This window comes from Gasterosteus aculeatus, chromosome 10 (assembly GCF_964276395.1).
Source record: "Gasterosteus aculeatus chromosome 10, fGasAcu3.hap1.1, whole genome shotgun sequence".
Lineage (NCBI taxonomy): Eukaryota > Metazoa > Chordata > Actinopteri > Perciformes > Gasterosteidae > Gasterosteus > Gasterosteus aculeatus.
Genome location: NC_135697.1, coordinates 15,036,769 through 15,064,701, shown reverse-complemented (window position 1 = coordinate 15,064,701; position 27,933 = coordinate 15,036,769). Strand labels below are relative to the sequence as shown.

The 27,933-nt window shown below is 50.8% G+C and overlaps 1 protein-coding gene across 3 annotated transcripts; it reads left to right on the top strand.

The window, feature by feature from the left end:
- The first annotated feature begins 447 nt into the window (after nucleotides 1–447).
- On the top strand, nucleotides 448–27,484 carry LOC120826229 (growth factor receptor-bound protein 10). 3 transcript variants are annotated; one of them, XM_040188333.2, is made up of 17 exons: nucleotides 448–574; nucleotides 2,571–2,669; nucleotides 6,560–6,653; nucleotides 10,345–10,600; nucleotides 11,057–11,180; nucleotides 18,486–18,642; nucleotides 20,544–20,659; nucleotides 22,970–23,044; nucleotides 23,302–23,439; nucleotides 23,664–23,774; nucleotides 24,719–24,817; nucleotides 24,932–25,009; nucleotides 25,311–25,427; nucleotides 25,728–25,794; nucleotides 26,166–26,253; nucleotides 26,370–26,463; nucleotides 26,784–27,484. In XM_040188333.2, the coding sequence occupies exons 2-17, from the start codon at nucleotides 2,619–2,621 to the stop codon at nucleotides 26,928–26,930; spliced, it is 1,812 nt and encodes a 603-aa protein (XP_040044267.2). In that variant the 5' UTR covers nucleotides 448–574; nucleotides 2,571–2,618; the 3' UTR covers nucleotides 26,931–27,484. The 3 variants fall into 3 exon arrangements, with proteins under 3 accessions (XP_040044267.2, XP_077937057.1, XP_040044269.2); XM_078080931.1 differs by having other exon boundaries at nucleotides 570–1,925; XM_040188335.2 differs by lacking the exon at nucleotides 448–574 and adding an exon at nucleotides 594–722.
- The last annotated feature ends 449 nt before the right edge of the window (nucleotides 27,485–27,933 follow it).

Genomic DNA, 27,933 nt, shown 5'->3' with positions numbered 1-27,933 from the left:
TAAATGGGTGAGAGGGGAGCACGGTTGTCCTCCAGAGGGTTGTCGGTTCGATCCCAGGCTCTGCTACCCCGCATGCCGTTGTGTCCTTGGGCAAGACACTTAACCCAACATTGCTCCTGTAGCTGCGACTACAGTGCGTGATTGTTGGTTACTGGTGTGCAGGTGTCACTGTGTGTGGTTCTCCTGTCATCAGTGGGTGAATGATGTCATGTAGTGTTAAAGCGCTTTGAGTGGTAGAAAAGCTCTATACAAGTACAGTCCATTTACCATATACATTATATATTATTATTGTGTAAATACTATATTATTGTAAGGCGCGTGTTTGTGTGCGTCTGCGTGTGCGTACGTGCGTCCCAGCGTCGCGCGAGGTTAGAATCAGCTGGTCGACGAGGGCACGTGGAGAACGGCGCGTGCTCGCGCGTACGTGCGCGTAGGTTCCCACTCGGAGGGAGGGGGGAGGGGGGAGGGGGCGGGCCGAGCTGCGGACAACGGGGCAGCGCACGGAGCTCCCATTGGAGGAAACAGTGTGCGCGGAGATCCGGACGAGGACGGTCGCAGCGCGTCCCGGGACACGGTGAGTGATCCCGTAAGCGCCGTCGCTCCTTTCTCACGCAGCGCGGGAGGAACGTGCGTCCCGTCCGCGCTGCGTCTCGGTCCCTCGTGCGCAGGAATGCGGCGGAGGGGACGCGCGCGACGTTCGACCCTCTGCAGGGAGATGTGAGGTGTTGTTGACTTTGTGAAGCTCCCCAGCTTTGCGTTCTACTTTCTCGCACTACTTTTTTTTAATGCAAACATAAAAACAACAACAACAACAACAACAACAACCTGCAGCCGCTGCTTCATCTCCTCGCTGTAGATGCACTTTGGTTTCTTCCGCTAATTGCTGCTTCGCAAGGGAGCTGAACCCACAAGCATGTAAAGAACGGCTGCATTAAGGAGGATACTGGGTGTGTGTGTGTGTGTGTGTGTGTGTGTGTGTGTGTGTGTGTGTGTTGAAGCTCCATTAGCTGTGACCAAATGTAGGCTAATCTCTGCATGCTGCTAAACGTCCTGCTTCCTTCCTTCCTTCCTTCTTGGTGCACAAAGAAGACTTTGGGTCTGTTACGGATCAACATTAGGGCCTTTAAGAGGCTCTGAGTGGGAGAATTTAACTACTGTTGTGTGTATGTGCACGTGGCTGCAATGTCCTTAAATACTGCTTGCATTTTATTTTTTTTGTTTAGAAAATACAGTTAATCGGTAAAACACACCTGTGGTTATTTCTAGAGATATGATGTTTGTTATCTGCACACACACAAACACACGCGCACGCACACACACGCTCACACACACGCAACAAAAGGTTTCTTCATGCTCAATTCAACACTCTAGGTCTCCTCTTATGACCAGTAAATGACTCCCTTTCTCTGCAGGAGGAACCACAAATGTCAGCAAATGTCAATCCCTTGCAGTTTACGCTTTGCTTTCAGGCGTATTACCCCCCCCCCCCCCTCCACCCCTGCACACGCACACACGCGCACGCACACACGATCAGCACAGCCTGTCCTTTTGGCCAGCTGTTTGATTGGCGTGAACACACACACGCAAGCGCATGCAAGAACGTGTGAGATATAAAACCGTGGTATAAAAAAAAGATAGTGTGCAATATATCAGCAATGGAGAGGCTGTGTGTGTCTGTGTGTGTGTGTGTGATGGTGCACACACACACACACACACACACATCTAGACGCAGATTCTCAGTCAGCAGAGCGACCTAAAGATAGCAGAGCCCCAGTGGAGACAGTAATTGGTGGGGTGAAAGGAGAGGGAGGGAGACGAGGAGGGGGAGCGGGAGGGGGAGGAGATATTGTTCGAACCATCTGATATCTGTTATATAATAAACTATACAATGGAGACCTGCTGGGAGAGAAACCAGCAGTCCAAGAGTGAGTGGAGCTATTTAGTGAGAAATGCTTTCAGTGTGTGTGTGTGTGTGTGTGTTTGTGGATTCAGTTGTCTGCTAAAAAAATCCATTTCAACAAGTCATTTCTTCCTTTTTGGGAGCATTTGTGTTATTGAGTTGAGCGAATTGGCTTCATGTCTCTGAAATGAGTTTTCGGAAAACCTCAATTTGCATCCAGTTAACAGACGACTAAATGCTGAACAGCTCGACTTTTTGCAGAGTGTGCCCCCCCCCCCCCTCCCCTCTAGCCCCCCTCCCCTCCCTCCCTCCAGCCTCCCCCTTCATTCTGCAGGTGGTGAGTGGTCTTGTGTTGCCAGCTTGGAGGGGGTTTCTTATTTAGCCTTAGGCCCCCAGGCTTTGTTTAGCCGTGTGTGTGTGTGTGTGTGTGTGTGTGTGTGTATGTGTGTTTTCTCTTCTGCAGAGAGGGATGTATAGTTTTGTTTTGTCCCTTGTCTAAAATAGACACACGTTTTTTAAGAAAGTTGTTGAACTCACACTCACCTGGTGATGATTATTTCATTGTTTCCTCGCATGCTTTAGATTATTTTCACGTTCTCATTCAGTTAATGTCGTGATCTCTGTCTTGGTGTCGATTTTAATGCTTCTTTTCCATCGCGTGTCCACCCAGGATCAGGGTGCTGGCGGGACCACAGGCCGGGAACGCTGAAGGAACACCATGGCCTTAGCGGGATGCCCTGACTACTTCCTTCATCACTCAAACTACCAGGTGAATACAAGCGTGTTGATCACGCGCACGTTGTGGTTTAGTAATGCAGGAAAAGCACCGGTGTCACTTTTAACGACGACTCGGCTCCTTTTAGCTCAGTGGGCTGCGAGTCGGCATAAAACCAGAAGATCTCAGTGGGATATGATGAGTTGCACCTGTAGTGGCCCGCGTTCATGGCCAACCACGTTGGCGCCTGTTGCTATGGCAACGCTCCGGCGTCGGTAACCGCAGAGCTACGCCGGCTTTTCCAGCGCGCGGCTCGCACCACCGGACACGCCCCATAGAGCTCCTGGGGGCCCTGTTAGGTTTAGGCACCAAAACTACCGGGTGAGGTTTTAGGAAAACATCACGTTTTGGGTTGTAAAGAATTAATCCACTTCTAATCGCATTTAAAAAAAAAAAAAAAAAAAAAAAAGGAAGGGATTTGCATTTTGGATCTCCAGACTTTTTAAAAATCATCCTGGATCAAAGGAGGGATTTGGGCTTGTAGTCTGAAAGATGTATGAAAAGGGTTTTTAACCCCATAACATTAGGAGCCCAGAAAAAATGGAGGTTTGCTGCTATTTGAGCCGTTGAGAACGGCAACGGCGTTAATTAGGCCTCAAAACCTCTGAAGGGCGAAGCCAAGTCATTGTTCTGCAAGGAACTCTCTGCACTCAGGTCCCAAACCGAGACCTGAAGTCCTAAACTGTGATTTTTCAGTCCTAATAGAGTCGTGATGCGCTCTTCACTAATGCCATCTCTCCCTGCATGCTCACACATTTTGTAATCCACAGTTCATTGTTTTATTGATCATTGGAAAGTTCAATTATGCAGCCAATATTATCTTTAGTATAATTTTTCTTCAATCGCTGCTCAATAACTTAATGCTCCTCATGGTTCCTGTGTCGTGATTGGATGCTGTCTGATTGGCTTCAGCAAGGTGTCATCATTCTTTCCATGAGTGGCGTTTGATTGGTGCGTGAGCGAGGCCACTGGCTTCGCAGTGAGCGACTCCCGGCCCAGTCAGGTGAAACATGGCGTCCGTGCAGCTCAACAGACCCACATCTCTGTTGAGCTCCTGCAAAATGAGCCCTTTGTTGCTGCGCTGGGATTTTCTCCAGCACAACCCGCCAGTCACCCAAAGAATTTGGCTAAAAAGCACCGTGTGGGTCTATAAATAGAGCGCTGAACAAACAACATCAGCAAGCCGTGGGCTTTGTTGCGCGATCGATTTGGCGCGGCGTTTCGCTGGTGACGGAAGCGGTGGAGGAACTTCAGCTCCCTGGTAAACCAAACCGTGGGACCGCCGAGCCCCGGCGGGGCTGACATGAAGTTGGATTGGTTTCGCGTTGGCTTCCAGGAAAGCGTTTTGCACCAGTGAGACGGCAGTGAATAGTGAATCGAATCCCCACAGAAAACCACATTCCTCCACACTGCATCAAGCGGGGAATAAAAACACGGTTTTAATAGTCCGAGGAAGGGAAAAGTGGGTTACAACATTGTGTGTGCGTGCGTGTGCGTGTGTTACGTAAAGTTTGCTCGTTGACGTGATACAGCATGACACACACACACACACACACACATTACCCCATCTGTAAGCAGTCACTGTAGGTTTTAGTGTGTGAAGAAAAGAAGCAAATGAGCCCTTGTTTCTGCATACTTGCATAACGCTATACATAACTGGGCAGCGTTTCAGGCCTGTGTGTGTTTGTGTGCGCGTGTGTGTGTGTGCGTGCATCTTTGGTGAGAACGTTAGAGCTCTGCCAGAAGTGTGTCGTCGGAGCCAGCAGATCTTTTCCCTGCGAGCTCCTTGCACACTAGTGCTCATGTGCGTCTGCAGGAAGGAATCCTGCGCAGCGCAGAAAGTCCGCCCCCCCCGGACCGTGTGCGTTCAGCGAACGCGGGCTGCAGTTCTGTATTTATTTACCGAGGGGGTCAGAGGTCAGCGGCTTTATGCGGGAGGGGGGGGGGGGAGCACGGGCGCGCTTTGGAGGAGGGCGCGGCGGCGATTCTCCGAGACGGTAATGCGGCGGGCTGCGCAGTGGAAGGGGAGACGTTTCTACTGACGACAAACAGATGTCAAGACGATCCAGAAAAACCTGAACGCGTCGAGCTGATCGAAGCTTCGGGCCAAAGGTTTTTTCTGACTGCAGGGGAAAAAAAGAGCCCGGCCCAAACAGATTTTTGTAAGACACAAAACCTCAGTTAAAACCAAGGGGGATCATAGAGGGGATTTAAACTGTATATCATGTATGTAATGATGGCATTCTGCTCAAACTGCCACCAGATCCTGACGGTGGTGCATGAGTCAGAAAAAAAAAAAAAATCCGGTTTCACATATAAATAAAGATGATGTCACTGCATTGCTTAAATTCCTTCCCGCAAATGTTTTCAGAAACATTATATAATAAACTGTTGGTCCGTGTTATCGTCGAATTAAGCGAATGGCGGACATTTGAGTTGTCGATAGTCCCTTTTTATATATGTACAGAGACCAGACCAAAATCAACACGCAGAAATGATAGACGGTCCACTCTACAAACAAGAACATTCCCGACATATTTATGCCTAAATGATGTTATTTGGAGTGCAGCTTGAGCCACTTTAATGTTTGCATAGCCTTGCAGCGATTAATCTGGTAACTTCTGTTTGGAATGCAGCCGTTAAAGAGAAACTTTTACTGTACGAGGGCTGCAGGGGGAGCGGATTTGCCCTGGACCTCTAATAACGCTGCGAGTATCGTTGCTCCTGCCTCCAACTACACACCATGTACACAATTACCCTCTTGTGTCCACAAGAAGGTAATCCCAGACTATTGCTGAGTGTGCTGAAAGAATGACGACGGCCACACCCATGTAAGAGATGTAGCATACTTAATTATTGTATTTATCAAGTGGATATTCTTATCACAACTCTTCTCAGTGATAGGATTTTTGCACTTGTTTTATTTATCCAGATCTGGCAGCTTTAGTGCATCTAGTAGAAATATGTCATTGCATAATTTGTATATTTACCATAACACCGCCTGACGTATCTGGTCTGTTAATGAGTAAACATATCCGAGGGGGGTTTGGGAGAGAGTTGTTGTAGCTGACCGCTTTAGCTGATGTCTGCAGACTTTCCCTTTCAGCACACAGGCCTTGCAGCCAAGTTGCCTTCCTTGGAAAGCTTTTGGCTGCTGCTTCTCAGAGCTATAAATCTCACTCTGGGCATTTATGGATGTTTTCGAAGCACAGAGTGTAGCTGTGAGTATATATTTCTCTGTGTGTGTGTGTCTACGTGCACAGCATGAACCCAGGCCACGGGCAGTTTCCTGGAAGCATCTTTTCCTCGTTTTTCCTTTTCCTGGAAAAGGGAAGGTTGAAAAATTTGTTTGGCTTTCTTCACTCCTCTTCTCCACTGCGGCTCTCTCGCCCGGAGGCTGCTTCAAATTAGACAACATGTGAGGAACTTGGCAGTGTATGAGTGTGTGTGTGTGTGTGTGTGTGTGTGTGTGTGTGTGTGTGTGTGTGTGTGTGACTTGTGAGATTGCATAAGTGTTCCTGATCTTGTATGTTTTTGCTGTTAAAATGGCCCGATCTGTTGTCTTTTTGAAGCATACTAATCAGTATCTGGGGGTAAGTTTCACATGGGGCGGTTTTGTGCGTGTGCGTGTCTGTGTGCGTGTCTGTGTGCGTCCGTGCGTGAATGAGAGAGAGCCGGGTTCAGAAAGTCACCGTTCAGGCTTTAAGTTTCACTGACCTCTGAACTGGAGGCTTGATGTTCCTCGAGAGCAGAGCCTTGAACCCGCCCTCTGCACGACCCTGTGAACCCTCCACTGAAGTATCTGACGTGTTAAACCCGCCGCTTGCGTTTTACGACGCCGCCTTTAATCCACCTTCTGCTTGTCCTTTGCCCTTTTTTGACAGGAAAACATGGACCGCACTTCCGCCCGCCGGCCCGAGGAGCTGATTGTTCCAGGCTTTCAGCGCTCGGCCAATCAAAACCTGCCACATCACCATGGTAACCGTCCTCTCCTCATCCGACCATGTCAGATCTGTTTTGGGGGGGGGATGCAAATATGAAACGATGAAATACGGCTGTTATCCCGTCTTTTTCTACTCCCGATGTCGTAAAAGATGACACCGTTCTTTCCATATTTCACACTCTCCATTTTATTTTCCACAGCTTTCTTTATGGGATCTCAGCAGCACATTTGCTGGCCGACCGAATGTTCCTACGGTGTTCCTATAAATCCCCCCCCGCTATCTTCGTCTCCATCCAGGACATTGTCTCCCTTCATCACTGCCGGCTCTGCTGCTCAGAGGTTACAGACAAGCGTTGAAATGCCGCCTCCCCTCCCTCATTTCAATCGGCCACCTTCTCTTAATATTTTCCCAGAAATCCTTTCAGCCAAAGCTTGGATTTCACCTCCACGTGGAAATGTTGAGAATGAAAAAGCGCTAAGCGAAGGTGATGAGTCCGGTTGAGAGGAAAAAGAAGAAGTAAACCACAACAGGCATCATAAATATTACATAGGCCGCGCCGCATTAAACCGCTGTGATGATATTAACTGCATGAGATCGAGCTCTGAGAAACATTACGTCAGCCTCGCTGACGGAGCGGCTGTATATTTAGATCATTCCAGGCTCGGGTTGCACGCCCCCCACCGGGCCTGTGTTTGGAACGGGCCGATGGCGGGTGTCCTGATGCATCGCACGGTGTCGATCGCACGCGAGATAGCCGATTGACTCGAAACAGGTTGCGTGTTTTGTTCACAACCACGATTGCCGCTTGACTTCAGCGTCCTTGATCCTTTGTGCTGCTCAGCGGAGGAACGCGGTGACCTTCTTTGGGTCTTAAAGGGGAGGCCAGATGTTAAGAGGACAGAGGTTTCAGGTAGTCTGCGGAAATACGGCGACGATAAGGCGTCACGTGTTGTGATGGACCACAGTGAAAACACGTGCAAAATGTGATCACACGGATCAACGCAATCTGATCCGAGTACAGTTTAAAGTATTTGTTTACTACTTCTGTAAAATGCACTTTTAAGTATTTTTATTGCGCAGAAAGTACCTCAGTTGCACTTTGCTCTTGAACGTCCAGCTCCGTTCTCTGACCCCTGGACTGCCGTCAGAGATCGCTGATTGCAGGTTGTCATGGCGAGGGACAGCGAGCGCTCATTCGGCGTATTCTGGAATGTGACCGGAGTGCATTGGCCCGCGGTTGTATGGCAGCATTTCATCTGCAATCAGATATTTTAAATGCTACGTGTCCTCTGGCTTCCCTCGCTGATGCCGGCACCGGGGAGAGGAACGCCAACGACGGCATCGCTATCCTCTTAAAGCCGCGCCGGGAAACATTTGAATGTAAAACCGGCACTCAAACACAAAGTGACGCTTTCACAGAGGAGATAAATATGACCGGGGTGGATTCTTGCTGTTGATGAAATGTTTGCACGTAGAAAGTGACACATTGGAAACTTTTAGTCTGTTCAGAAAACTGATCTTTCCAATGACAACGGAACCAGTTCTTCTTCATAACCTCCTCATTCACGACTGCTGAACTTCAACCACGCCCCAAAAGTAGTCAAGATTTACCGTTTTAGTCTTCCACCAAATAGCGATGATGAATCCTTGTTAAAAAGGTCTGAAGTAGAGCAGTAAAGTGCAAATGAACACAGGCGGGACCGGCCTGGTTTTTACGAGAGCTGTGTTCGGATTTGTCTCGGCCCGCTTGTCTGCGATGGAGCGAGATGTTGCAACAACGAGCGCGATCCAGACAAGATAAGCGATTAGGTAACGACGCACTCACTGGTCTGTCAAGTTAAATTGGTTTCGATTGACGACCATCCCGCTCTGAGCAGAGGCACCCGGATTCATCCTCTCAGAACCTCAGATCTGGGCAAGTTACATGGATCTTTGTTTACCCGTCTGGGTTCCTGCTGTAAAGCAAACAGAGTCACACCTGTGTTTTTTCTACTATGACTAATCAAATGTCTCCCTGTAAAAAAATGCAAAGTATGTTGCGGCTTTACATAATAATCACCTCTGAGCTGTCCTCGTGCGCTCTCCTGTTCTTTTCCAAATATGTGTGACCCCCCTCCTCCCCCCTCTTGTCCCACTCGTGAACCCCAGCGTCACATGACCTTGTGTCCCAGACTGTCCTTTCTGTGTGCGCTTGCGTGTCCGTGTTCAAGTATGTCATGCAAGCCCCTTTTGTGGTCTGAGATCAGACCGGCCGACTCCTGCTGTTCCTCCTCTGCAGCCCCGGCGCGCCTGTTTGTGTGCAGTACAATGTGTGCTTTCTCTCCTGTGTAATTACATGCACACGATCATCGGCGCTGGATATCGTACAGGATGTCCTAGACTCCTCTGTGTGCAGACGTGTGTGTGTGTGTGTGTGTGTGTGTGTGTTTTGGAGCCCTGCTTAGTCCCGATCATTTGGCCACCGTATGCAGTGTGTAGGCTGTAAGAAGTGCTGTAATTTCTTCTTCCTGGAATTTCAGGAATTCTGAGTTTCCAGGACACAAACATACAGAAACACATGAAGACCTAATAGGCCTTGCACCCCCGCCCCAAAATGATCATTTAGAAATCTTTATGCATTGAACAACAGCGAAACCTGTGCAAAATATCTGATACAAACTCTCACTCGGCACTTGCAGTATTATTTTCCTCGTACAAAATGCATGTAATGCAAGTTGAGCAAGTTACTTAAATTCTGTATATGACCAAACTGCTGGTAGAGTAGTCCTTTAACCTAAAACAGACTTCCCACCCAGAAGGAGACTTTTTAGCTTCTGCTATGCTGAGGAAACGGTGAGTAACGAATCTGCAGTCCGAACGTTCTACTCCATTTGTCCCAGAAGGGTAATTGATTAAGTGTTAATCCTGGATGGACTTCAGTTAATTAGTAACAGGTCAGGTGAAAAGCGCGGCCCTGCCACTTGTTGACTGCGTCCTTTCGCTGGAGCGGCGTGTGGTTCCCGTCCACGGGGGACGTTTGGTTCCAGCTTCCAGTCGCTTGATAAACTGCTCGGGCCCCCGCCATCGCTCGCGTACGGCTCAGTTATTGGAAGAACTCCAAAGTGAAATCCAACACAAGGGGGAGTGAAACCTTAAGACAAGACTCTGTGTTGCCTCCGTGGTTCAGGAACTATTGCTTCTGGCAATATTTTGACGGTCGATCGTGTTAAATTACCCCCAATTAAAGGTGCTTGCCAGAATGCATTGACTCGGCATGTAGGAGTGGGACAAAACGTCAAAATGCTGAGCCGGTCTGTTTTAACAGTTAACCTTTTGTTCACCCCGACAGGAACCATTTCATAGCAATGTTTGACAAACCGGCTTCCACAGTTGATTCCTCTCTGTCTCTTAATGCAGAAATACAAGACAAGACACTTTTTAAGGAATGCAGACATTTCAATAACCAGACTTCATATTTTATTTATTTACTGAGAGAAAACATGAACGACTGCGATGGTTCTGGTTCTCTATTAGCTCCACTTGATCTGAACAGATTCATTATATTTATGATGGTGATCAGCTGCTTTTGGACGTTTAAAAAAAAAAAAATCTCGTCGCCCACCGAGGACGATGGACCGTCCCACAGCTTGTCGCTCACCACCTTCTTCCTTTCCTTCTCCCTCCCTTCCCTTCCCTTCTCCCTCCCTTCCCCTCTCCGCCTCTCGCATCCCGTCGACCCCCCGCAGAGGACGACGTGGATCTGGAGCAGCTGGTGAACGACATGAACTCCTCCATGGAGAGCGTGTACTCTACACAGGCCGACACGGCGCGGCTCCTGAACAACGGCCACGCGGCGGCGCCTCACCAGCACCACCAGCAGCAGCAGCAGCACCACCCGGGACACGGCCAGGCCCACCGCCGTCACACCCCGCCTCTGCTCCCTTCCCCGCCCTCCAGGGACAGGCCGCGGCCGTCTCAGCCGATGCACATCCACGCCGTCAGGTAGACGCACGCAACCCGCCATCTCAATTGTTTTTTGGGTTGTTTTTTTTTTACTTCAGAAGCTTTGAATGCAATTTTGTTTTTGCAGCCCGGATGCTTCCATCTGTTGCTTTTACTCGCCAGCATTTAAGGACGGGGCGAAGATTGCACGCAATGATTGCTGGAAATCTAGCTGGAAAATGTAAACAAACACTGTTTAGAACCCACATTGACCACAAATGTGGGATTAATCAGCTTCCGAAAATGTTCATATTGTTTTGTTTTTAATTATTTCAGGTCTGTTCTGCCACAGCTCAGTTAGTTATTTTATGTCACCGGCAATCACTCTGCAGCTAATCCATTTCAGCCTTTACTTTACAGCCTTTTTACCTTTTCTTTGCCCCACACTGATTTATTATGGTGGTTCTTCTCGTCGGTCACCGGCCTCAACATCAGTGTGTGTGTCTCCCTCTGCAGGTGTCTGCAGGAAGAGCATCTTCTGCGTCCGGCCTCCCTGCCTGCCATCCCCAACCCTTTCCCCGAGCTCTGCAGCCCGGACGGCTCCCCCGTTCTCTGCCCCCTGCAGACCTCCAACGACCACGTAAGCCCCCCCCTCCCCCCCGCACCACCTCTCCTCCACCCTTTCACGTACGCTTTTTTTTTTTTTTTTTTGTTACCGGTTGCCGCTACGGTTGCGGTTGACGTCCTTTGCTTGACCACAATCACAAGGGAGGATTTGTGCGTGTGTGTGTTTGGAAAGCAGCTGACTGGCCTGTTATGTTCCAGTCGGAGCGCCATGTGTTGACTTTGGCTGCGGACGGCCTTTTCTTTCCATTACACAACCGCTCACCCTGGGTTATCTGACCGTGTGTGTTATTGTGGAAGCGTCATTATCAATCACACACACACACACACACACACACACGCGTGGTGACAGCCGTGTTTTGCTGCGGACGGAGGTGAGCGATGTCTCCAGGATGCTGCAGACTTCCGCAGCGGAGCTGGGAAAGCGGCTGGGAACGTCTGCAGGTCGGAGCTCTGTGAACCTCCCGAATCCGCCCCGAGGCGCAAGACAGGCGCCCGTTTCCGGTTCACACGCCTCAACCTTGGCTCTTCACGTCACTGCGCGTGTGTCCGTGTGTGTTTGTGTGTGCGGGAGTGTGTCGTTAGCCTTGCCCTCGCCCCCCCCCCCCCCCCCCCCCTCTCCCGCCGGTGCAGCGTCCTGTCTCAGGAATTTTCCATCCCTCTCAAAAGAAGTTTGCAGGATGCCCACCCCGAACAATAAAGGTTATTTCAGATGCTTCCACTTTCTTGTGCTCTCAACGACACACTCACACACGCACATTTGATAAGGCCAAGCGTCATTTATGCATTTTGTTGACATCGTCTCACAAGGTCTGGAGTCAGAGAGCAAGTTTGCCGGTTGCACAAAGGATCTTTTGTACGTGTTTGAGCTGAACAGATGCTGCATCGTGTCTTTTTCTCAGGACGTCCTCATTTCGTTCGGTTTTTACTCATTTAACTCTTCTTGTGAATCTGAACCATCTGAATCGTTGTAAAGGCAGCTTGGTGTTGTCTTTTTGCTGCTTTGCTTGCGCTTCGTCTCTGTATCTGACATCGGTGAGTCATTTATTTTTCATGACAGGTCACCAGGTTCCCGTAGGCAGGAATTTCCTCAAGAATGCTTCACCGTGCCACAAAAACAGGAAGATTGTCTTATTCCTGCAGCTCCGACTGCTTGTGCCGGAAAGCACACGGAAAAATCACCTCCAACATTCCATCGTGTTTATCATCGTCCGCTAAAGAGGAAAAACCTTTTGACCGAGGAGGAGGAGGCTGATTCATGAGTGCCTAAACGTGAGCGGATCATAGGAAACAAAAAACACTGCAATTCATCAGTTCACGAGCAATAATTGATCAGAAATTGACACATTGATGGGTAACTTATGTAGTTTTCAACCGGCACACTATCTTTCACACATCTCTTTAAACTCGGTCCGGTATTGAGTCGAAATGCTGCACGCAGCGGACGTTAAACGGGCGGCAACGTCACCACATCGGGTTCTATTTGATGCCGTCATTTACCCCCCCGTGGTGCTTCCCACCCCGCCGGGCATCGGCACGTCGGCCCTTTTGAGCACGTTAGCGTGCTGTTGTTAGCATTCAGCGCAGAGCCCCGCTTTCCTTTGCCTCACACGGCTGCTAGCACGCCGCTCGGTGGCCTCCTTTCGGGTAGGAGCGCGCGCGTGTGAAACCTTCACGTACTTCAACCCTGATGACGATGGCGCGGCTGTGCTTCGGCCTCCTGCTTTTGTACAGCGCACACATCTCGTGCGTGACGTGGAAGCTTTACGGCTGGAATTTGCTATGTTTGGTAGTTGCAAGGGTTCGTCCTCGGGGGTGCCATGACGGCGACCGTTACATGAGCGTCAGTAGTCTGATCGTAAGGCGATGCTGACTGCCGTTTCCCACGCAAGTTATGGCGTATTACACCACACAGTTTAGTCATCTCCCCTCGGCTTTCACAAGAATTTGGTCATGCTCTGACTTGGCGTCACGACGGCGGCCGTAACGCAACTCCTGCTTTTATTTGTGGCCAGAGACGCGGCGTTACGAACATCTGGGAGGCCCAGCGGTTAACGAGCGGAGAACTCGGGGTTCACGCCCCCCTCCGACCCCCCCCCCGTGCTGGCAAGCACCCACTCTGCTGCAGCGGCCTTGAGCAAGACACTGGATGTGTTCCAGCTCAGGGTACGGCGCTCGTAGACGGACGCTGACCCCTGACCTCCCCTGTGGAAAACGGCAAGAGGAAAAAAAAATGGGATGTCAAAGAGTCAGTTTCCCATGGTTTGTTTTTTATTGTTTTCTGATTATTTCAATATTTGGTGTTTGCGAAATTGTGTTTTTAGCCTTGCCAGCAGTGTCTCGGAATGGCAACGTTGGTCGATTTGGTCGGCCCAGCGCTTTGATCCAGTTGTTGGCCAAACACCACGAGATTTTTCAAAGCCTCTCACAGTCCCCAGAGGAGGAACACGACTTGTTAGTGTCAGTAATTCACTGTTCCGTGTGTGTGTGTGTGTGTGTGTGTGTGTGTGTGTGTGCGCTGTAGCTGTGTCATGAAAAGTAATTCTACACCAGAGCTCTGAGTCACACACTCCCCGTTTAGGACTCGTACCTCCCCCTCTGTCTGTGGTCAGCTGATGAACTTCTGCACGCAACGGTCTGCTGACCCACTGCAATCAGATCAGGTGTACGTACACGTGTGTGTGTGTGTGTGTTTGTGTCATGAAGACGTTCATGCAGTCGATGTTTGACGTGTCGGGTGATGACTGGTGATGACTCGATACCGTCATTTTGCAGCAAACTGTGTTAATTTTCCCACGCAAATACACACACACACACACACACACGTAAGCTTGCATGCGCTGTCTGAGGACTACATGCGTTATTACGGTCAAACTAGCGTCATGCTGCATTAACCTATTGCCATGGAAACCATAGAGCTGATAGTATAAGGAACCTCAGTTATCATCGTGTTTTATGGTCATTTCTTCCAGTTGGCAGAAGTTGCATTTTGAATGAAGCGGTTTTTAGGAACCATTTTTTTGAAAAGATTTGTTTCTAATTCCTGAAAAGAGGGAGTTTGACTCGACTAAGATCAATGATGTCTTGTGTGTCATTGTGATCAACTATTGTCTATTATTACTACTTACTATTTTAAAAAACAATTTGTTTTACTGGATCGATATCACCAACACTCACACACAGTGGACGTCTATCAGTCAGTGGAGGCGGTGTGTGTGTGTGTGTGTGTGTGTGTGTGTGTGTGTGTGTGTGTGTGGGGAGGTGAGCCACTCGGTGAGTCCTTGTGGTGCCGCTCCGATGGGGTGAGTTGAGTTTGGGTTGCGTCTGGCTTGAAACCCGACCACTCGCACACGAGAAAGACGGCTGAGTGAATTGTAATGGCCACCATTCAGATGCCGACATCAGTAGAAGAATCAGAATTGGGTTTATTAATAATTAGCCTTTTCATATACGGGGACTCTGCTTTTGTGTTTGGTGCATACGACACACAACAGCTATCGCGCACAACACGTTGAGGCAGAGTTTCCTCTGCCGATGTAACAACTGAAGAAATGTGCAATTCAAAATATATATATATAAAAAAAAGTTTTTGCTGTCAAAAAACTGAATATATAATCAAAATACTGCATGCAATATTGAAAAGATATAGAATACTATGAATAATATGTATTATAACTGTGCTTACGCTACATGCTATTTCACAATAGAAGCTACATCAACACGTTTTTAAATTAACAATTTAAAACAACAACAACAACAACAACAAAAACACACGGCATCACATAATGGCCTTTCGTGTGACCTTCAGACCCGGCAACTGTTCCCGTGGTAACTCCACATCAACGTGTAGTTTGTAGATTGGGTTCTTTGGGTCTAGTTGATGTGATTTAGTCGGCGAGTGCATCGAAACAGCAGCGTTCCGACGGGGCGCCGGGGGCCTGCAGCGCGTTCCTCAGCATAAACTGTCCTGGCAGACTTAAGATAGTTAAGTGTATGTGTGTGTGTATTCGTTGTGTGTTTGTGCACAGCCTGATAGGTTTAGGGGCCCATAAACCTCTTGGTCAAGTGGGCCTGACCCTGGTGCAGATTATTGTGTTCGACCTCTCACCCCTTATGTACCGCGTGTGTGTGTGTGTGTGTGTGTGTGTGTGTGTGTGTGTGTGTGTGTGTGTGTGTGTGTCTTTGTTAACAGGCATGCAGGTGTCTGCCCATGACCCTTCAATCCAATATACCGTGACCACAAGCCCCGCCTTACCTCTGCGTGTGTGCGTGTGTGTGTGTGTGTGTGTGTGTGTGTGTGTGTTATAAGCAGCATAGGGGACCAATAACCCCCCTCACACACCTCTGGTGGGGAGAAAAGGGCGGATGTGGGGGAGGGTAAAGCAGAAGGGGGAGGACCAAGCCACGGTGAGTTCAATTTCCTCTTGTAAAGATAAAACCCGGCTAAAAGAAAGAAGGATTATATAGTACAGCAATAGTCAGAGGATGTCTAGAAGTCAAAGAAGAAGTTCATGAAAGGGAGGGACCTTCGGGAGAAGAAAGGTGGAGCTCGTCGACGCTTCCGGCGCTCAGTGGGAGCCCGCCGGCGCACGGCTCCCCAGATGGGGGCCAAACCTTTGCGTGAGACGGGACGAAATAACCCGAGCAGTAAAGTCAAAGAAAGAAAAAAACTGCCCGCTCTGTTTGTCATAGTTCACATTTTGTCTTTTGAGAATGTGTGTGTGTGTGTGTGTGTGTGTGTGTGTGTGTGTGTTTGGCTCACGGTTCCCATGCACACTGTATTAGGGGCCAGCTGGGTTGGCCTGTGCCCTACACATGAGCCTTATTATGACTCAGTATTGCATTACTTGCATTCCTCCCTTTCTCTATTCCTCTCCCTCCCTCCCTTCGTTCTCTCTCTCTCTCTCTCTCTCTCTCTCCCTCTCCCCCTCCCTCCCTCCCTCCCCCTCGGCCAGGTAGATTTGCTGAGCAACCTTCCGCTACTCGAATCACCCCACCGCTTTCTTTCGAGTGTGTTCCTCGCAGCCGTCAGTGTGTGTTACACATGTTGCTCCGGTCCCAACACTCCGGCATGGTATTTCACACAGGGAGGGGGAGGAGGAGGGGGAGGAGGGGGAGGAGGATGAGGAGGATAAGAGGAAGGGGGTAGAAATTAAAACCGTCAGGCAGCTCAGATTAAATGTCAGTAGATGCATAAGAATAAGGCAAGTGTGTGTGTGTGTGTGTGTGTGTGTGTGTGTGTTCAGCGATTGGCTGCAGTAGTTTGAGCTAGTTTCCCTCCATCTGTGTGTGTGTGTGTGTGTGTGTGTGTGGGAGGGGGGGTGGTGGTGTTTCTTTCGGTGCGGCGCCATTGGTAAAAGGAGCTGACGGAGGTCTTTTTTTGGACGGGGATGAGGGGATTTGAACGCCGCCCTGAACATAAGCGCGTCGAGGACGTGACAGGTAGCAGCTCACCGTTTGAAAAATCCCACACTGGGTTAATCCAGTGTGAGGGGGAGGCGGGGGGAGGAGGCGGGGGGAGGCGGGAGGAGAGGAACGGGTGGCTCACACAAACTCCTCGCCGCTCAGCCTTCATGCCGCCCAGCAGCAGGCTTCTCTCTCTCCTTCCTTCCTCTGTCACTTCCTCCCTCCCCCCTTCCTCCCTCTTACCTCGCTTGCATTCTCCCTGCCAATCTGTCCCTCCCTCCCTCCCTCTCTTCCTGACTTCCTTCCCCCCTCCTCCTCCTCTCCCTCCCTCCCTCCCTCTCTCCCTCTGTCTCTGTATCACTGGAGAGCGTCTCAGTGTGAAAATGCCATCCTGCTCTCCAGACTGTTGCCTCTTTCAGGCTGTGGAGGTAAGAGACTTGTGTGCGCGTTCCCGTCCTTTTCTGATGTCCGTCGCCAGCTGTGTGTGTGCGTGCGTGTGTGTGTGTGTGTGTGTGTGTGTAAGCATGTGTGCAGTTTGCACCGATGGGGACCTTTTTTGTTTTTCATCCCTCTCGATGTTCCAGAAACTTTTCCCGGACAAAACTCCTGCGTCATGAAATCACTTTTTTTTTTTTTCTCTCTCTCGGTGGGGGGGGGGAGGCGTGAGGGGGGAGAGAGGGGGCGGGAGTCTTGTGGCTCTGCAGGGGCAGAGCGCGCTGTGACGTTGTCCCCGGACGCATTGGGAGTCTCTCTTCGCGACGCCGCCGCTGGTGCTTCGTGTCATTTCCAGGCCGCCGTTGCCGTCGTTCGCTGTTTTGTGCGTTTCCCCTTTGCAGTTCCATTGTTCGACTTCATTTTCCGTACCAACTCCCCCCCCTCCCCCCCACACACACCCCCCTCTCCCCCTCCCTCTCTCCCTCCTTCCCCAAACCCTCCGGTCCTTGCCTCTCACTAGCTTTGTGTCTTGTTTCACGTAATTTCCAACAGTTGTTGGTTTTGTGCGGCGTGCGGGACGGCGGAGCCCCTGCTGTGAGCAGAGGACGTGTGTGAGGACACACACACACACACACACGCGTGATTCCTCTCTGGTATCTGGAAGATGATCGCGGTCGTCTCCCGTGCTCATTGGCTGGCGTCACTGTGTGTTTTTGTGCGTTACTGAGCGGCGGGTCGGCGGTCGTCTTCTGCAGCGACGCAACTCGGGAGAAGAGAGGGGAAGAAAAAAGAAAACTTACACTGGTTTTAAATGTCGCTTTTGGCACTTTGGCTGTAATGGTTCAAGATGGCGCGGCGACGGGAGGTAAAGTGCGTCGGTGACCACGGACCCGTTTACTGCCCCCGGCGGGGGGGGCACCTTTAGGAACCAAGTAAATCCAGCGTAAACACAACAACTGGGTGTTTTGTGTCGGCCATGAGCCCTTTTCTGCTCTGCTCATCGTGTGCGTGTGTGTGTGTGTGTGTTTGCATGCGGGCGAGGATATTTCGTTACGGACGGCGTGTGTGTGAACGTGCGTGTGAGTAAGTTCGGTTGAGCCGTGGACAAAATGGTTGGAGTGGAAGCGCCGGGGCCGGCCGACCTTCCCTGGACGTCATGCTCCTTTTTTCTTTTCTTTCTTTTTTTTTCTTCTTCTTCTTCTTCTTCTTTTTTTTTTTTAAGCGGTTCTCCTGTTGGAGTGACAGAATAATGTGAACGGGACCTTTTTAAGAGGGGACACCTGGTCATGGAGGTAAACGAAGCCTCTCATCTGTTCATTTCTCCGGGTTCTTTTTTTTTCCCCACGAAAAGTGACTCGGGACGCGTCCGGCCTCCAGAGGAGCGTCACTAGACTTCCTCCGGCCTGACCCCTCGCTGCTCTGCGCCGCCCTCACCGCTTGTTCCCCCCCCCCCCCCCCTTCCCCCCGTGTCTTTCTCCAGATAGTCAAAGTGTGGAGCGAGGACGGCGCCGGCAAAGCGGTGGAGATCCCGGCTCACATGACGGCCAGAGATCTGTGTCAGCTGCTGGTCTACAAGAGCCACTGTGTGGACGACAACGCCTGGACGCTGGTGGAGCACCACCACGCGCTGGGCCTCGGTAAGGATGCCCGTGCACGCACACACACCCGAATCTAGACCCCCCCCCCACCCCCCCCGGTTGATGCCGCTGCCTTTTCTTTGGCTACATGCGATGACGCAGCAGTTAAAAAAAAGGGGATTAAAAAGGAGAGTTTTCTTTAGAAAGCTTCCATGTGTTTGTGTGTCTCCGGTGTTGTAGATCTGGATCTATATGTGTGTGTGTGATGGGTGTTGTGGGTCCGGCGTGGTTGGGGGTACTCGTGTGTGTGTGTGTGTGTGTCCACTTGAGCCTGGCCTGAGTGCCTGTGTGGCTCCTGCTCGGGGAGGGAGGCGTGGCGGTCGTAGGATTAAACATTTTCCATGTTCTGCTCACATGCCTTTTCCCCTCGCAATGCTCTGCTCCTTCAGAGAGAAAAACCCTCGACTCATGCTTTGCTTCTTCGCTTTGCAGCGTCTGGCGTTTTTTTCTTTGTTTTTTTTCTTCGTTATTTCTTTTTTTTTGTCTTGGTCCCCGAGTGAGGCTTTCCTACTCCCGCCTCGTATTTTTAGAGTCAAAGGATCGCTTTGTGCTTTGCTGCTTGATCTGCGTTTCTGGAAAAAAAAAAAAAGTGCACTGGAGAGGTGGAATGTGAGGTGAGGAGAGAGAGAGGGAAGGAAAGAGAGAGAGATGAAGGGAGAGGGAATGAGGGAGGGAGAGGTTGAGTGGGGGAGGCTGGACTAAACGTCATACCAGAGATGCGAGGAGCCAATCGCGTGTCTCCGTCGGACGAGCCTCTCGCCTCTGCAGCCAATCAGTCGCTCCGTGACCCTCCACAGGAAATTCCGCCGCGCGCACGCACACACACACACACACACACACACACACACACACACACCTCAGCTACAGCCAGAAGGCTTTCTTAGCAAATAAACGAAAATTTTACCAGAACATATAAGTGTGTGTGTGAGTCCACGCGGAACATCCCGTCAAAATCAATTTTTAAAGTGGCCTCTTTCTGAGATCATGTGGCCTCAACTCTAAGAAAAAAGAGAACACGCGCACACACACACACACACATAAGCGCACGCGTGCACGTGCACGGCGAGCAGGTCGGGCCTCTTCATGTCCGCCGGTGTGTTTGTCTCTGTGGCTTCTCCTGCTTTGCTCACGGCTTCGCTGCTCTGAGCAATCAGCCTAAACACATGACATCATCTTTCTGCAATGCCCTCGACACCTCACCCCCCCCACGTCTCCCCCCGCTCCCCCCGCTCTCCCCCCTCCTCCCTGCCTCACACTGCTCCCTCTTCTCGCTGCCCCCTCCTCTCGTTTTAACCTCTCACTCCCTCGCTCGTCTCCTAGTAACAGGAGATTATTTTTCTCGCTGTGTCATTGTGTTCGGTAACAGTTTAACTGGTGACGCGTTCGAACCATCAAAAGACCTGCAGTTAATAAAGCGAGCGCTGCGGGATGATGCGAGTCCCCATCCTGGAGCTTTTACGGGCCTTTCGAAAAGGTGGTCGACTTTTATTTTCTCCATCCGGTTTGTGGCGGCTTCCTTTTTAAAACGCGCCGGATGGAGTGAGATGGACTCGTTTTCCATCCGAAGGTCGCCGTGTGTCCGCAGCAGCTGGAGGACAGCGTTCGAAAAACCGCTTACGGTCAACAAGGTCCTCTGGCGACGAGGGCGTCTCCGAATGAGCTTTCAATGTTAGAGAGAAGAGAAGCGTGAAGAGGGAGAGACGGCAGCAAAAGAGCTTGTTAAGAAACTCCGAGCGGAGAAACCTGAGTTACAATTTCAACTAAATGTTTTTATTGAGTTCCATTAAACTGCAGCAGCGTACACTGATCTTTTTCCATAATCTGCCTCCAGTTGCATCCCAGAGGACAACGTGTCCCGGCCCGAAGGTGACTAACGCTGTCTTGTCTGTGTCCTCGTGCAGAGAGATGTCTGGAGGACCACGAGCTGGTGGTTCAGGTTCAAGCCTCCATGAGCAGCGACAGTAAATTTCTCTTCAGGAAGAACTATGCCAAATATGAATTCTTCAGGAACCCCCTGGTGAGTCTCCGACACGCTCAGCTGTTTAGAAATGACAAAGAACGATTGATAAGGCAGCAGTGGCAGTCTTGGTAGACGGAGACCAAAATCACCCCAATCATCCGGGGGGGAGGGGCTTCAGTTTAGCACCACCCACACACGCAGCCGGGGCTCGGACGGCTCTCTCGCCGTGGTATTTCTGGATCTGAGGACAACATTAGAAGTCATGCTGACATTGTGTTGCTTTAAGCACACTAATAGATTTTTCTGCAGCTGTCACTCAAATAGCGATGACGAAATCAGAGACAACGGTTTTATCCCTTAAGTCGATATTGGACGTTAATCATAACCAACGTGTCTCCTGGACATTCTGAAACTAGTCACCTCGTCATTATTACCCAACCGCAGAGCTCAAACCCGCCACTATTCTTTTAAGGCAAACAACTGCCAGTAATTAATTAAAAAAAAGAAAGAAGTAAAAGACAATTCCGTGCAAGGGACCGTGTCTTCTGCAGAAGAAGGAAAGACGAGACAAAGGAGGACGGGATGACTCGTAGCGTGTCAGGAACCAAAGAGACAGCGCTTCCGCATTCTGGAGGTCGAGAACAAAGACCAGAGAGACCAGAAGATCATGAACCAAGATGCTCACAATAACAAAGCTAGCATGCTGATGTTCAGCATGTTGATGTTCAGCAGGCTGATGTTCAGCAGGCTGATGTTTAGCAGGCCGATGTTCAGCAGGCCGATGTTCAACCGGCCGATGTTCAGCAGGCTGATGTTCAGCAGGCTGATGTTCAGCAGGCTGATGTTTAGCAGGCCGATGTTCAGCAGGCCGATGTTCAGCAGGCTGATGTTCAGCAGGACGATGTTCAACCGGCCGATGTTCAGCAGGCCGATGTTCAGCAGGCTGATGTTCAGCAGGCTGATGTTCAGCAGGCCGATGTTCAACCGGCCGATGTTCAGCAGGCTGATGTTCAGCATGCTGATGTTTAGCAGGCTGATGTTCAGCAGGCCGATGTTCAACCGGCCGATGTTCAGCATGCCGATGTTCAGCAGGCTGATGTTCAGCAGGCTGATGTTTAGCAGGCTGATGTTCAGCAGGCCGATGTTCAGCAGGCTGATGTTCAGCAGGCCGATGTTCAGCAGGCCGATGTTCAGCAGGCCGATGTTTAGCAGGCCGATGTTTAGCATGCTGATGTTTAGCAGGCTGATGTTCAGCAGGCTGATGTTCAGCATGCTGATGTTTAGCAGGCTGATGTTCAGCAGGCCGATGTTCAACCGGCCGATGTTCAGCATGCCGATGTTCAGCAGGCTGATGTTCAGCAGGCTGATGTTTAGCAGGCTGATGTTCAGCAGGCCGATGTTCAGCAGTCCGATGTTTAGCAGGCCGATGTTTAGCATGCTGATGTTTAGCAGGCTGATGTTTAACATGCTGATGTTTAGCAGGCTGATGTTCAGCAGGCTGATGTTTAGCAGGCTGATGTTCAGCAGGCTGATGTTCAGCAGGCTGACGTGTACCTTGTGTACCAGCCTGTGTTTAGTGTGTGACCGCGCTAAACACACAAAGTTTTGCAAGCAATCAGGGGATTTGAAAAATAAATCAAAATTGTTATCTGATGACCGGCGGAACAAAACGTCAGTTTCTGTACTAAATTTCACGTTACCCCATATTTTGCCAAATTCTACTATTAAATAAAAACATGTGCTCCCTTATCCCGGGTCAGTCTAACTCAACGCACGAGGCCTTGATTTGTTTCGTCCTCCGAGGACACTCATGCGCGGTGATGTTGAAGTCTGTTTGGATGACGGCGGCCGGCCTCTGACCTGCCGCGCTCGGCCGTTTTTTTTCTTTTCGCGCTGGCATCCCCCGGCCGCTGTGGCCTCGGCCACGGGGCTCTGCCGGGTGCACGGTGACACCGTCGGCGCGGTGATTTAGGAGAGTGTCGGAGCCAGCAGGTGACCTCAGCTCTGTGGTAATGAGCACGGCGAAACACCAGAGTGCTGTCCGCGGCCTGTCAATCACGCTGAGAGTAGCGCTGCTGGCTAAAGGGGATTACATCAGCGGATGAGATCATACTGCATCTACTCTCAGGCTGGAGTGCCCTCTCTCTCTCTCTCTGCATTTATCTGCCTCTCTCGCCCCCCACCACCACTTTGCCTCTGAGGCTTTGTGCTCATCGGACACACACACACACAGAAGGAGACACATATTCTGCATAAAGAAACACTACCCCACTCTGAGCTTGCATATTCACTAAGTGGTTTCTAGTGGCTCCCTCTCTGGCTTTCTCTCGCACTCATTGTCAGCCTCCTGTGTGTTTTTCCGTCCAGAACTTTTTTCCGGAGCAGATGGTGGCTTGGTGTCAGGAGTCTGACGGCTCGATCCCTCAGTCACAGCTCTTACAGGTGAGGGGACTCGACTCAAGACATGGAGCTGAACTCTGAATTAATCCTAAATGAGTTTTGTCTTTGCGAGGACATCTGGTCGTCAGAGACACACACACACACACACACACACACACACACCTACAGGGACACGCACACATTTCTCTGCTAAACGCATTCAACAAAAAACCCGCCATCTCGAAACACAAACGCGTCGGATCACGCGGCGTCTCTGCGTTCTGTTCGCCCGATTGTTGCAGCTTGTGTCTCTTTTGCAGAACTTTCTGAACTCCAGCAGCTGTCCAGAGATCCAGGGCTACCTGCACGTGAAGGAGCCCGGACGCAGGTCCTGGAAGAAGCTCTACATGTTCCTGCGGCGCTCCGGGCTCTACTACTCCACTAAAGGAACGTCCAAGGTGACGGGTTACAGCTGCCGGTCTGTAATAGTTTACTTTTGTTGGTCGGCGAAGCTTTTGCATCAACCGGTTGAGCTGCGGTTGCAACGTTAGTCTTGACGTGTCAACAGTGAAAGATTCTCCTTCATTGAACATTTTTCATTGAACAATACTTAATTAAATAAAGAGGGAAGAAAACCTCAACCTGACGTTTTATTTCCGCTGGTTTGCTCACAACTACACAGGAGCCCCGTCACCTGCAGCTGCTGTCAGATCTGGACGACAGTAACATCTTCACCGTCATCACGGGCAGAAAACTCCACAACGCTCCGACAGATTACCACTTCTGCATTAAGGTGACGCGCCAGCCAATGCTGCCACCCGGGCAACTCATTAAATCCGTTGCTGGATAATTATTCCCGTAAAAATGAGTATTTTCAAATAGATTTGTGGTTTTTGTGTGTTGAGATTACCTTTTTTTTAATGTAAATTTTAAGAAATATCAGGAATCAATTCCTAAAATGATTACATCTTAATTTTACAAGTTAATAAAGCATCTATCTGTCTACCTTCTATCAGAGGTGGAAGACCGGCTGTTACGTGATCTTTTGTTAGATTGCTTCTTTACGGGTGCACCTGCTTCCCTTCTACGTGTGTGTGTGTGTTTGTCAGAGGGCACAAAGGGTCAAACCACCCAGCAGGGCTTCGAACACGCATTCAGCCCAGTGTGTCCCACTCCGTGAGTAATCGGTGGTGGGTCACCTGCTGATCTGGGATAAGCCCACTGGGATAAGCTCAGATGGTACAGGGAATCTGGCTCGCCCAACCTCCCTCCCTCACACACACACACACACACACACACACACACACACACACACACACACACACACACACACCAGACAACCGGCGTGTCAGATGCTGTCAGCGGGGGTGACAGTGCAGGATTGGATGAGGGATTTTACTCGGCTGCCGGGGTCGGTTGCATTGTTGCTATGGTGACATGAATTAATTTAGCGGTGGGGTTTTCATCAGAGGAGCCGTGTGTTACCGACGGAGGAGAGAGTCTGCGATGCTGGTACCGTCCTTACCAGCAGGACTCTGATGCTGTACATGGTTTCAATGGTGTCATCCTGTACATGACAACATTAGCCTGTGGATGCTACTGTTCGCCGTCTCTGCAGAGATGTTGCTGTCTAACTGACATTAAAATGGCCTTCTGGCTTTAGGGCTGTTTACTGTTACACACAAAAGAGGCCTTTCTCGTTCATGTCTCGTCCGTTCGCATCTGTTTGTTCTGCAGCCCAGCAAAGTGACGAGTGACGGCAAGGAGCTGAAGATGCTGTGTGCGGAGGACGAGCAGAGCAGGACCTGCTGGATGACGGCCTTCAGACTCCTCAAGGTACTTTCCATTATCCCTCCTTAAATCCAAGCCTGCGGCTCGTACGGCTTCACGGTCAACAGTGAGCCGGCGGTTTGATGGTCGATGGCGTTCTCTCCCCTTGTGTCCTCGCAGTACGGGATACTTCTGTATCAGAGCTACAACGTTCCCCAGCAGAGGAAGTCCAACCTCCCGCCTTTCTCCGCCCCGGTGGTGAGTATCGGCTCTCTGGCGTCGCCGCTGTGCACCCGTCCCAGGTGGATTAGCAGATGGTGAAACACTTTGTTATTAATTATTATTTTCAGCCAAAAGAGGAAAATTTAAAAAGTGAATTTAATGAAAATACTAAAATACTTTGAGAAAAACTGAGCTGCAGTCTTGTGCTTCTCCGCCGTGTCGCTTGTGGGTCTGTTTGCAGATGGGATTTGTCACGGCCCAGTGAGTGTGTCTGGCATGTTTGACCTCTGACCTTTGTCTCTCCCCCTCCTCCCCAACCTGCCGCTCCTCCTCACAGCGCAGCGCGTCAGAGAACTCCCTGGTCGCCATGGACTTCTCCGGGCGGACCGGCCGCGTCATCGAAAACCCCCTGGAGGCCCAGAGCGCCGCCCTGGAGGAGGGACAGAGCTGGAGGGTGAGAAGGGGGACTTAAAAAAAGAAATCCAAAGCCAAACATGAGCAGATTTACGCTCCGGGCGTTTGATGTGATGAATGCGAAGAATAGTTTCTCACGGCGTTTTTACCATGAACACCCTCTCGCTTTAGTTTTGTATCGCGAGTCATTTCGGGAGCTCAGAACTTATTCTTCTCCGTCCGATCTGTTGATCACAGCTCCGACGCGGCGAAAGCGGCAGCTCGCCCCGGCCGCGCTGAAAGAAGTGGGTGATTTGAACTCGGGGTAGATGTCTGAACGTGTGCTCTCTCTCCTCCACAGAAGCGGAGCCAGCGTATGAATGTCCTGGGAAGTCCCAGCCCTCTGCACCCGTCCTCCCTGAGCACAGGTACCCCTTAAACTTCAGACCTGACAAATACAACTTCAATCACCAGGCGGTTTGGTAGCTGCAGATACTGTGAGCATTGGAAGAAGGTCCCTGCGCTCCGCTCTCGTAACAGGAGAGCCTTGAGGGAAGTTATTCCGATTTAGAACTGATGATGTTTTAAAGGGTAAAAGGTCACCGTGACCTCACATCCGCCTCGTCCCAGGCTGGATTGAGGGGAACAGGGAATTATTCAGCATTTGGCAGGAGCAGCAGCTCGGACTCATGTTTTCATCTAGTTTGGATTCGCTTGCCCAGAGCTGCTGTATAAACTGGGTCACGTGAACGTACCCAATGAGTCGCAAACACTGAGTGGGAGACGTCTTTCTTTTTAGTGATCCACAGGACACAGATATGGTTTCATGGTCGCGTCGTGAGAGAGGACGCCCACAAAATGATCATCCAACAAGGCCAAGTAGACGGGTGAGAGCCCTTTTTTTGAAAGCTGACCTCCGTGAGCGGGGAGAAGGTCGGAATGTCTTTGTATGAATATTTCATGTGGCGGCTCTATATTTGATCTCTAATCTCCTGTGTGTCAGATTATTCCTGTTGCGGGACAGTCAGAGTAATCCCAAGGCGTTCGTGCTCACCTTGTGCCACCACCAGAAGATCAAGCACTTCCAGATCCTGCCGGTCAGTCACGTTACGCAACGCGGTCACCCGTAACATTCACCCAGACGAGGCACGAAGAGTTGGCCTTCTTCTTTTAGTGAATGAAAGTACCACTTTTTAGATTTCATGCCATGCAAATGTCAGCCGGTCTACTGAGACGCTCTTGGTGTAGAGAAACATCCGGCCTGCTACACTGAATTAAAGTCGGCACAAACTGTTTTTCTTTAAATCAGTGACGTGAATGTCTGCGCTACATCTCGTGGCCCTGCATCCAGCAGTGTTGCGATGGTTAACCGTCTTCTCTCCTCCCCCCCACTCTCCCCCTCCCACCGGGTCTGAAGTGCGAGGAGGACGGTCAGGTGTTCTTCAGCCTCGACGACGGCGCCACCAAGTTCACCGATTTGATCCACCTGGTGGAGTTTTACCAGCTCAACAGAGGACTGCTGCCCTGCAAGCTCAAACACCCGTGCACCGCTGTGGCCTTGTGACACTCCACGCCCCCCCCGCCCCCCCTACAACACCCCCCCGACCCCTGAGACCCCCCCCCCACCCCTCATCTGCCCCTCCCTCACCAACGCAATGAGGTTTAGGAGAGAAAAGTCGGGTTTTGGGGGATGTGAACAACTCTGCCGCGTCGGCGGTTCGATTCCATGGACGTTGGGATGAGAGAAACAAACTGTGTCCCCGGCAGTTTCCCTTGTTGTCATGGAGACTTGATTATTTGCTTTTGGCCCCCGAAGACGGAGCATTAACAAGACAAGCAAGGTCTGCTCACAAGGAGTCTCTCAGCCTTCAAAACCCATTTCTCATCCCGCGGGGCCCGATAAGCTGTGGTGACCGCCCGACCCCCCCCACCCTACCCCCCCCTCTCCACCCTCCCCCCCTTGTTGCACCGAGGTGGGCGGGGGGAGCACCACCCTCTGACCTCCTCATCGATAATCAGGGATGGACGGGAACCTCTCTGGGTCTCATCAAACGCGATCCAGGAGTCGTCTCAACCTGTGCGTTCCAGTCTCAATAAGCTGACACCCTGACCCCCCCCCCCCATTACCCTCCCCCTTCCGCGACCCCACCACCCCCGACACACCGGACAGGCGAACCCCCCCAGATGAAACCCCCGATCCGGCCTCTCCTCCTCCTCCTCCTCCTCCACCGAAGCTCGGGGAGAAGTCTGCAGGGCGGGAGGGGAGCCGGCGAGGGCTTGCTGACGGGACGGAGGAATGTTAACCAGGAAGGCTGCAACAAGCCGCTCTTGTCCAGTTGATTACTTGATGTCATTTTAATGCTGTTTTATTACTGTTGATTCGTTGCAGAACTAGTTTTGCACTCCCCGGCGGACAGACGCACAGCTGTTCTCTCTCTCTCTCTCTTTGGCTAAACGAAGCCGCCTGCTCCTCCTCCTCCTCCTCCTCTTCCTCCTCCCGCATGCCTTCTGAGGAGCGTGCACGTGAGCGTGCACGTGAGCGTGCACCGGTTGCGATTGGATTACGG